At 36.9% G+C, this 11140-nt stretch overlaps 1 protein-coding gene across 1 annotated transcript; it reads right to left on the bottom strand.

Moving 5' to 3' along the window:
- Positions 1-1672: 1672 nt before the first annotated feature.
- Positions 1673-10486, bottom strand: LOC104248868 (uncharacterized). Its single transcript, XM_009805220.2, has 4 exons — positions 9746-10486; positions 5814-5941; positions 5609-5740; positions 1673-5526 (listed from the first exon to the last, which is right to left on the bottom strand). The coding sequence occupies exons 2-4, from the start codon at positions 5842-5844 to the stop codon at positions 4961-4963; spliced, it is 729 nt and encodes a 242-aa protein (XP_009803522.1). The 5' UTR covers positions 5845-5941; positions 9746-10486; the 3' UTR covers positions 1673-4960.
- Between the last annotated feature and the right edge of the window lie 654 nt (positions 10487-11140).

The raw sequence follows: 11140 nt of genomic DNA, 5'->3' as shown, positions 1-11140 counted from the left end.
TTACATAGCCTTCTGCTCACTCGGATTCTAGGATTATTGACAACGTCATTGTCATGTGCGGGAAATTTTGCTATCCCTGGCATTTCACCTCCTTAAGGAGGATAGGAGTTTTAATTGTCTTTCCTCCTAGAGCGTTACGTCAACCATTAAACCCCCTCTAACCAATACGTGATTTCACCCCTATGGTATGAGTTCCTAGCTATATGGTTTCACTCGTAAAAGGTTGAGGTTAGATGCCTTCAGATTTTTGCACATATCATGAGCATATTGATTTGGAAGACCAATTGTTGTATCTTTAGTTCTCTCATATAGGGTCAATTATCAGGAAAGGTTCAGCTGTTTGAAACATGATAATCTCATAAGTATTCAACTTCTTTCCATCCTCATGGGCTTGTGGCATAGATTCCTTGTGTGAGTCAACGAAAGGAGTGCAATTCAACTTCATGTATTTTGAATCCCATATCGCAATCAAGGTGCCATAGTATTCTCATTCTTGATAAACAGATTTTCCCTACACTCCAGGAGATGACTGGGTCACGTACTTGAATATTCCTCCTTAATGATTCTTATTGCCAATGTACTAGTTACCCATACGCTTCATTTGTCTAATAATTGATGTCGTCACAATGATTAACCATGTCAGTATTGTTAGTAGTAATCTTCGTGTCTATTAGCATATAACCTCATGAAAGACTCTGCTCAGCACATTAATGGATTCCTGAATAATTCCAGCCTGATCTTGAACTCTGTTGTTCCTCATTGTATTAGATCCATTGGGTATTGTAGGTTCAAACAAGTCAAAGAGGAAGCTTCGCAGTGTGATCACATATATTTGATAGGTAATTTTATGGTCAGTTTATGATAGCACATCTTAGAGTAACTGTTAAAGGTCATCAAGGATTTAATGTGAAGTGTTCGCCTAGAGATTTAGAGTTTTGGAGGGTGAACAGGTTATTCTCAACATTTTCCCCTGAAGATGTTTTGTGAGTTGATAATGAAGGTTGCATAAGTGTATTCCACATTAGGCCGCACTAGGAGTATGAAGTTTCCCCATAGTTGTTCGCCATATATTTTGTCTATTCACATGTCTATGTCTAAGAAGGTAGTTGGAGATCCTTTGTGTATCATTCCGGTGGAAATTATTGAAGGTGAAGTTAATGGATACTTAGCTTATGCGAGGTATCTAGCTGTCATCCTTGTTAGATAAGTTTGGAGGTTGGGATTGTTTCCGTAAATGTGTTATGGTAAAGCTAGTAAGTCAAGGAGGCCACCTTGAAGGCCTAAAGTGTCGTGGAAAGAAAATATTTTCGCTCGATTGTATAACAATTGGTTTTGATTTGAGAGGTACCTTATAGGTGTTGTGATTTAAAAATGTGCAGTCCATGTTCAGGTATCATTATGATAATGTTGTGCTTGTAATTGTGAGATTAGTATTGTTGATATATACATTGTGGTGCTTTGTCGAGATGTAGATGAGTTGTTAGGATGGTCTTGGTGGTTCTCTGGCAGGTGGATAGGCCTAGTTACAAAGGAGACTCTGCCGAAATTTCTAAAAATTTGGGAGTTAGTCTAAATTTAGGGAATTGAGGTAGGTGAAAAAAAGGGATATATTGTGGTATGCGTTTAGGGCAGACTCTACTCCTCATTCGAGGACGAATGATCCTAAGGGGGGGGAGGGGAATGTAAGTCCCTAGAAAATATTTCTAAGTAATTTAAGATTTCGTGGTGCCAAGGTAGGCTAATTATTTTATTTTGTGTGCAAATGAGGATTCGTGATATAATGGATATCAATTGGATATGTTAATAAGCGTATAAGTCTAAGCCAAATTGGAAAATTACATGATAGACTAAAATTTTAAATGAGTACGCACAAGACTACACTTTGAACGAGAATATCTACAGATATATAAGTTTTAGATGATGCACAACCTGTCAAATGAAAGTGCTTTGAGTCTAGTCTCTAACGCTTCAAACCGTTCGTCATTTGGAATTTCCTACAAGAAGTTATGACCAAATTACCAAAGGCTAGCGGAGGACTGCGCGAATGCGAAGCATCCGAGACAACATCCAAAAAGAGGAGCTGGCAGTGAAGTGCTGCCATAGCATCCGGGTCAGCATCCGAGCTCCTGAGAGGAGTAAAGTAGGGATGCGAAGCATACGAGGCAGCATCCGAAATTTGGGCTTATAAACACAATTTCGGGATTTATTTTTCCCATATCTTTTGGACGACTTTTAGGGTTTTCCTCCACTCTCTCAAGACCTCCAACACCTCCAATCTTCAAGGTAAGCAACCTCCATTAACTTGGTGTGAAATTCTATCATTCCTACACTAGTATTGATGAAATCTACTCATAAAACACATAGATCTTCAAGAAATTCCTTCAAGAATTCAAATGAGGGTTTGCAAGGTTTCCTCCAAAAGGTAATTCCTACACCTATAGACTTACATATATGGATATATTATGGGAATATGAGTATGAATTAAGTATTGTAACTCATGGGATGGTGATTGGAAGCCATAGGTGCCTAACCTAGGTTGTGTCGGTGTTGTAGAGATTGTGAGATGGGTTATTGAGGTATGATTCTTGGGTGTAATAGTATTATGTATAAATGCATGTACAAATTAAGTTTGTGGGAAGATTGTTGAACATAAATAAGTAAAGGTTGGGTTGGGGAATGAAGGAAATCTTGTAAAAGAGATTTGAAATCAAGATGTACAACTAGTATTTGATAAAATGCTCGAATGAGCTGAAACCATGAATACCTTCCTAATTTGTATTCAATTTTGTCATGTCATAAAGTAGATTGGGATTGCTAGAATTTCCGGAATGTCGTAGTAACTTAAGGAACTCTTAAACAAGGTATGTATGGCTAAAACCACCTCTTCTTAGAAATTGAGCTCCCATGGTGTCCATGTAAAATTGTAAGTCCGGAATTTGATTGACGTAGTATTTGTTATTTCAAACGAATTAGTGTTGCAAGAATATATGTGAAAAGTATGTCCCAATATGTACAATATGGTATTCTTGATAAATTGGTGATATGTGAAGAATGTGGACTATATGCTAAATTGCCTAGATTTCAAGTCAAGTTTAAATTGTGATTATTATGCCAACTCATGTGAATCTCTCTCTCTATGCTTACAACTTGAATTGCTCTTGTATATGCTCATTATCTTAAATTGCAAGTTTGATGTTGGAAGTGTAAGTGATGTAGAATGTGAGTTATGAAATGTAGCCTATTGCCAAATATGATTTGATAATTATGGCCCTAAGTGCCTCTGAATTGATACATGTGAAATAAATATTGAAATGTGATGATTAACGAAAAAAGGGTAACGTCTTGGTAAGATGGCTTAGCCGATCGGGCCGTGATCGGACGCCATGTTATGCACACATGGTGGTAATGTATTGATAATTAAAACAGGAAAGTGAGAATAAAAAAAAGGTAACGTCTTGGTAAGACAGCTTAGTCGATCGGGCCGTGATCGGACTCCGCTCAAAGAAGCGGTGGTAATGTTGATGATGATGCAATGATATGGAATACCCCAATTTAAAATTTCAAAAATTATGTGAAACTATGTAAACCTCTTATATTGTTGGTTTTGATGCTTATTTGAAGCTTTGTTGTCCTTATGATTTCTTTTACTCTTGTATGGTTGTTCTTTCTAATTGGATGGTGTTTAGTTATACATACTAGTGCTATTCGATGGCACTAACGTCCTTTTTGCCAGGTGCGCTACGTCTTTAATTGGATGTAGGTGTTTCTATAGCAGGCAATGTTGGTCGCAACTAGTGCCGCATCATCCTTTCAGCTGACTTGGTTAGCCCCACTTCGTTTCGGGGTCCTGTTTTATCTGTATATCATGTCCTTTCTATTTGAGGTATTGCTAGAGCCTTGTTGCAAGCATTTCCATATTATTCTTCAGTTGTATTTAGAGGGTCCGTAGACAGGTTATGGGTAGTGTCGGGTATTGGAATTAAAGTAGAAATATTGATGTTTTGCAATGATGTATAAAACTTGTAATATCTTCAAAATTGTGAACGAAGTTGATAATGGAAATGAAATGGAATTGTTAATGACATGTTTATATAATTTGATTAATGGTGTACCTTTTCTCTTTATTCAAAGATGAATTTGGGTAGTATAAAACCTAATATGCTTGCTCAGTCGGGTTTACTCGGTTGAGCGCTGGTCGTGTTCCTCGGATTTTAGGGCGTGACACTGGTATTCAAAAAAGCCCAACTTATATCAAGTGTTGATTTATCTTCAAGGGTTTCGTAATCTTTCTCCCACTAGTCAATTTCAGCCTTCAACTCTTCTTTCTCAATCAAAGAAGCATTATAAGAAATCTTCAGAGGGGCGAGGGAACTCTCCAACAACTGGATTTTATCAGAAACTTATGGAGGTCTTCTTGAACCTGAGTAAGTGTTTGAACTAACTTCCCCACATAAGTCTCCTTCTGATTAAGGAGTTCTTTCAAACCCCTTATCTCCTTGGTAGTTTTAGAAAGTTTCTTTGCAAATGAAGACTCAAGGATGTCTGTCTCTGCCAACTTGACTTGAAGAGGCTTTTTCAACTGCCAATTCCGCCACCATCATCCTTACTTGTTGTTCCAAAGCACACTTCTCTTCAGCCAAAAATTCTTTCTCCAATTGAAGACCCTCATATTGTTCCTTCCAGTTATCGCTTCAGTATGGTAATCATTGACTAGCTGCTCAGTGTGAACAATTCTTTTCATAAGTTCCGTGCCTATTTAGTTGATCTACAAAAAAAAGTGGTTGTCAAACGAAAGTAAATAACCACGAGGAAAAGGAAAGGAAAAAGCTAAAACTTGAAGCTTCAAAGATGAATGAACAATATCATTCATCTATGTCAAGGAGCCGTGGCTTTCCAACTTAAGACTTCTCAACTGGGCCAATTAAAGGTTTTAACCATACGTCGGTTTGACCAAATTTTTTCAACAGATTACCATCTTCAGGGACTTTATGGTAACCTTTTTCATCACTCTATTGCTATTAGAGGTACCAACTTCAACATGAGAAGTAGTAGAAATAGGTATAGTTGAGGAAGTAAAAGCAGCCACGGAAGGAGCAGTAGCAGCAGTAATAGGAACGGTAGATTGAGAACAGACGGGGACTGACACTGGAAGAGAAGCAAAGGGTAACTCTTCAAAAATGGGACCAAAATCACCACTATCAAAACCACGGGAAAACAACTTATCAGTAGATTCACGAGGAGGAGCATTCATCTCTTCATTAGAATTCACTAAAGTAGCATCTCCAGGCTCGTTGACAGGAATTGAACTTGGAGAAAGTATGGCTTCATCATCTGAAATAACGCGCCTCCTAACTCGAGGTCCACGAACTAAAGAACCTTCCTCTAGTTCTTCTTCTTCTTCCTCTGAGCCACAGGCTCCATCAACCTTCCTCTTTGAAAAAGACCTTGGAATCCTTTCTTGAGCAAGACTCACCGTAAGTCTTGCAGATGAAACAGAAGCAGGACTAACACCACGAATGACAAATCCTGACAACAGAAAAAGAGTCATGGTGAAAAACACTTAAATAAGTAAAAGAGAAAAAGAAAAAGACTAAACGGGAAAAAGTACCGTGTGTTTTAACTTTCCACCCAAATCTCCGAGAAAGGTACTTCCAAGATCTTCTCTCCATAGGAGCAACAGATATTAATTTTTCTACCCAAGCACGAAAGTCAAGGATCTCTTCAAAAACTTCCATAGTTGCTAAAAAAGTAGGTACGAGAATACATGAGAATCAATTTTTGAGAAAGGAAAAAGGTGAGATACAAATACTTACGTGCAAAATTCCACTTTTCTGGAAAAGACATATTTTCTTCACCCACCAAACCGCTAGTAGGAGCAGCAACGAAGCAAGTATACCAGCCTCGATCTCTATCATCTTCAGGGCTAACTAATAATCTCTTACTTTTGGCCACAAGGAAAAAAACTCCATCACGAAATAGTTTGGGAGAGTAGAGATGGAGTAAGTGACGAAAAGTAAAAGGCATAGAAGTCAAGTTTGATAAATAATGGAGACATGCAACAACTCTCCAAACAATAGGACCAATTTGTCCCAAACAAACATTGAAGTAACGACATAACTCAATGATCGGGTCAATAGGAGGTTTAAATCTTAAGGTAAAGGGATATGTATAAACGAAGGAATAGCCAGCTTGGTATGAAGTTATTCTTTAGTTAGAACCAGGAATTAAAACTGGGAAGTCGGGTTTCCAATTACATTCTCTTCGAACCAGAGCAAGAAGGCCAGTGGTAATCAGAGTTGGGTAACGATCATCACGATCAAGGGAAGCAGCCATGGAAGAGACTTCACTCTTCATGGATTCACAATCAATCACAAAGGATAGCTATTCAGGGACAATTTCATCAACAGTGGGTTCACGAAGGGCTTCGGTTAAATCTTTATCTTTAGAAGAAGAACTTGGGGTTGCAAAAGCCCTAGCTCTAGAAGAAGATGGTTTGGTAGCACTACCTTGAGAGGAGGAACCACGGTCAGAAATAGAACCGAGGCTACGTAATCTACCACCTCTTCTACTCCTAACAAGCACAGTTGTAGAGGGAAGTTCATCAACAATTACTACTTTGTGAGGATCGGGATTTGATGAAGCCATGATTAACTAGAGAAACACAGGAAAAAGATGCAGAATGAAGTAAGGCAAGAATACGAAGAAGGAAAGGCTTTAGAAAATCGGAAAAAATGAGTTAAGTATTTATAGGAAGACACGACTATTGAGGTCATTATGAAGCGTCATAATGGAATCGTCACTTCGTGACAGATGCGGTTGCAGGAAAACCCTAAAAGGCGCTGAAGAACTGAAGGACCAATTGTTAACAGCTACGTGACATGGTCGTCAAATAAAAGTGATTAATGTCACATCGATTCAGAAAAGGATATGATTATATTCGAAAAAGGCGGCAGAGAATTCCCGTCATAAAAACCTTCCACTTTCCCGAATATTTAGTAGAGAATATTCAAGAAAGTGGGGGGACTATCTGTATTTGGTGGTGATAAAGTGCTACATGTGGAATATAAGACTACTGACATGGCACAATACGTGGAAGTCGTGTTTGATAGAATAAGAAAAGGCACGGGAGGAAAACACCCATGAGATAGTACCGGGACTAACAACTGGCAAAGAATGAATCAAGACAGTAAGAAGGGAAGATCCATGAACCTTAATGAGGAGGGGGAATCAGAATCGTAACAGAATCCTAGTGAACAGTTACGATTACCAATTATAACGGATCATTAATACAATTAAAGCTCATAATGATTTAGCCATAAATGGAAGGAACCATTAAATGTGTAAACCTCTATACAAGAGGAAAGAATTTCACTTGTAAGGACATCTGAGACAATATTGGAATATATTCACTTTACTTTTCTGCTTTTCTCAAAATTTACTATATTGACTTTGCAATCAATTATTTCCTTATTTATTCTTGTTATTTTCCTTTGATACTATTGGGAAAGTGAGGCAAAACTTGGTTATCAGAAGCCCGTTTTCTTCTAAAATTAATCTTTGATCGAAAGATATATTTTTGGTTAAACAGTATCGTATCATTAAATCCATCATTATGTAACGACAAAAAGTATCACTTTATGAAACGACAGATTTGGTGTGATGGCGTCGTTTCCTTGCTTTTTTCTCTCATCTCGCCCTTCTTTATTATTAAATAATCATATTTTGTTCTTTATCCTACTTCTTTTATATAATAATTCTACTCCATATCTTATTTTTTCTTAGTAATGATGCAAGTTTATTCTCCATATTGTTAGTGCGTGACATCATAAAACGACGGCAAACGATACAATCTATCCAAATATTATATTCAACGAACAATACAATACAATACGATACGATACGATATATTTAAAAACAACATGTAACAACAATCCAAACAAGCTATTAGATATCATGGAACAATATTGCTATACGGTAGAGATAATGAAAAGTCATCAATCACACAAATAACATAAAAAACTTAGAAGAACAAGCGGACCAATAATTTCAAGATTTAACTTATCCTCTTCGTTTGAGCCATGGTACATCGCTTTCAAATTTTTTTGATTGTGTTCACAAGTAAATAGCAGCTACCGGAGAGTGTAACTTGTGCAGTTAATATGAAAGGCCTCTATGTACATGAAATATGAACCATTAAGTGAAAATAGTTGTCTTCTTCTAAAGTTGATGAGAAAAGTCATAAAAACTTATTAAAAAAAGGAGCAAATTCCATGTTGAGCCAACAAATGGATGGCTCAAGCTTAAAGTTTTAGTCAAACTTGCCTTACAAAATTTGAACCCTACACTTGATTTTGCAAAATAAGATCATACAGGAAGTTGCAGGTGGAAAAGTGGGGGAAATTGAATTTTTATAATATCAAATTTAGATGCACCAAAAATGTTTTTTGGTAACACTGTAAACATTACCATTTATAACCAAAGAACAATTTATAAACTAAAGAGCACCTAATCTTAGGCCTCCAGAATCAAAGTGAGCAGCTAATTACATTTGTAATCTTTGCATGAGTCCTCTAAATCTACATTGTCACACCTCCTTTTTATACACCCTGAGAGGGTATATAAAGGAGTTTTTCCAATTTAAGTGGCATTATTCGATATGAGATTATTTATTCATTTTTTATTCAGAGTCGCCACTTCGAATATTTTTATTGGTGTCTTAAGTCACCGGCTTATTTTAAATCCCAAATCGAGGAAGATTCGACTTTCCTTTTGAAGTCTGCGAACCAGAAATTCTGAATAAAGAATTCTGTTAATCCGGGGGAAGGTGTTAGGCATCCCCGGATTCCGTGGTTCTAGCACGGTCGTTTAAACTATTACAATTGGCCTATTATCTGATTTTAATACATGTTTTAGCCTATGGTATAATTTTAAATTATTAACCGCTTTTAATTAATTTTAGGAAGATTCAACGTTACCTAAAACACGTCTTTGAACCACGCCACATGAAATGCACCCATGGTCCACGACACATTTTATTTAACGTTGTTGAGATTTGGATTTGGGTCACATGAAATGCACACCCGAGTTTAAGGAAATTAATTTAAATTACGCGCCTAAAACAACTACGCACCTTCACATTTGCGAGGGCCATGAAAAATTCAACTGATGGCACGCCTCGATTTTTAAAAGAGCTAACTAATTTTAACGAGGGCCATGGGTTACTTAAGAAAAATGGCACACCTCAATTTCACAAGAACAAATGCTGACCCACCAGTAAAAACACCAAACCAATCTCGTTCTCAACTTCAGTGATTTGCTAACCAAATTGTGCTCAAGGCTCTTAGTTGTTAACAAGTAAGACTATAAATTTTTAATTTGATGCCATCTCCCAACAAACTTCAATACAAGGCTCAATAAGAATTCATGGCTTACTGCTTACAGGAATCAGATGCAAAATCCTATAAGAATTACACCAAACCTTAACGACACAAACAAACGAGATAAGCCAAAACAAGAGGATTTCTACGACAAACATTGTGCTTTCTTCACTATTGCATTTTTCGATTCAAATATCGAAATTAAACACTTACGTTCTTAAGAGCAAATTAACAGAACATAAAAATATTCCACCATTCGAAGCAACGAGATAGCAACTCAAGGATTCTGAAATAGAGCAACCAAACAATTTATCGAATGCATGACATTAACCCACTCAAAAAAATGAATTTAAGAGAAGAGGATGGACCTTTTGATGCGCAAGCTTTCCCTTTTTATTAAGAAATCAACTGATTTACATGGTTGCGACCAAAGCTTTCAAGTGAAAACACGAACAAGACCAAACCGGGACTTCAAACGTCGACCTCGACTCGCTTCAACCAGAATTGAGAACGACCCCTTTGGCAGCCCCGAACTCGTCGAAAAACCAACAGAGAAGAAACGAGCTAGGCGTTGTCTTTAGAGCTGAAGCGCAGTGACTTCGAATATGTTTCGAAGCTGCTGTACCGGGGAGTTTCGGGCGCTGTTTTGGGTGGTTTTTGGACGGATTTTCGCTGGATTTAGAGCTGTGTTTCCACAGAGTTTTCAGCTATGTTTTTGGACTGATGAGGAATCATTTCTGGGGTGTTTTGAGGTGAGAAACAGGGTTGTTTCACAGCTGGTTTTGGAGAGTGAGGAGTTAATGGGGATGTTTGCGGCTGACTCGCTAGTTGCCGGAGAAGGAAAAGGAGCCGCTGCTCTTTCTCTATTGAGAATCAGAAAGAGAGATCATGGATCCCTTTGTTGAGAAATCGCTGCTGTGTGATTTTGTTGAAGAAGGTGAAGAACAGGAAATGGGGGGGTCGTTCTCTGTTTTTTTCGTCGTTCTCTGTTTTTTCCCATTCTCCAGCCTTTTTTCTTTTCTTTTTTTCTGTGTGTGCATGTGTTATATAGAAAGAGAATAGGCATGAAAGGAAAGATTCCCCAGCTCTAATTTTTGTCCTCATTGCCCTCTCTAATTTTTCTTTTTCCGTTTTTTTGTTCCCTTCCCCCGTGTGCTAAAAAATGTGAGTGAGAATAAAATGGGGTGCATGTGAGTTTGTTACCAAGAGATAAGGTGGGCTCCGTTTTAATCAATTGATTTTTCTTTGCAACTTTACTTCTTCCGTTGCTTCATTACTCTTTTTGAAAAAAATTCACGTTTTCTTTCTTTTTCTTTTTCCTTTTTGTTTTGTTTTATTTCCTATTAATGATAAAATAAAACTAGTTACAAAATATTATTTATCTAAAGTAAGCAATATTAAAAAGAGAACTAAAATAATTCTATTAGAGAAATTCAAATACTACTCGATATTTACTAAATACTTATAACTTAAAATTACACGAAACCAAGTAAAAATATTTTTTTGAAACTTTTCTTTTATCCTTTGTAAAAATAAAATAAAATAAAACTAGCAATCAAAAATATCAATAATCTAACATAAAGAAGAAATATTTTGTTAGTTTTTTTTTTTTTAGTCTTTGAAATAAAATAGACCGAAGAAGTTTAAAAATAGCCAAAATAGCAATATTAGACCTAAACTCAATATCTACGTGCTAAAATGTGAAAAATCTTGGGGAAGGTCAAAAATCACGTGTCTACATACATAACTTGTTGTACAGGTAT

Source organism: Nicotiana sylvestris, chromosome 11, assembly GCF_000393655.2.
Source record: "Nicotiana sylvestris chromosome 11, ASM39365v2, whole genome shotgun sequence".
NCBI lineage: Eukaryota > Viridiplantae > Streptophyta > Magnoliopsida > Solanales > Solanaceae > Nicotiana > Nicotiana sylvestris.
This window is presented reverse-complemented; position numbering and strand designations above follow the sequence as displayed.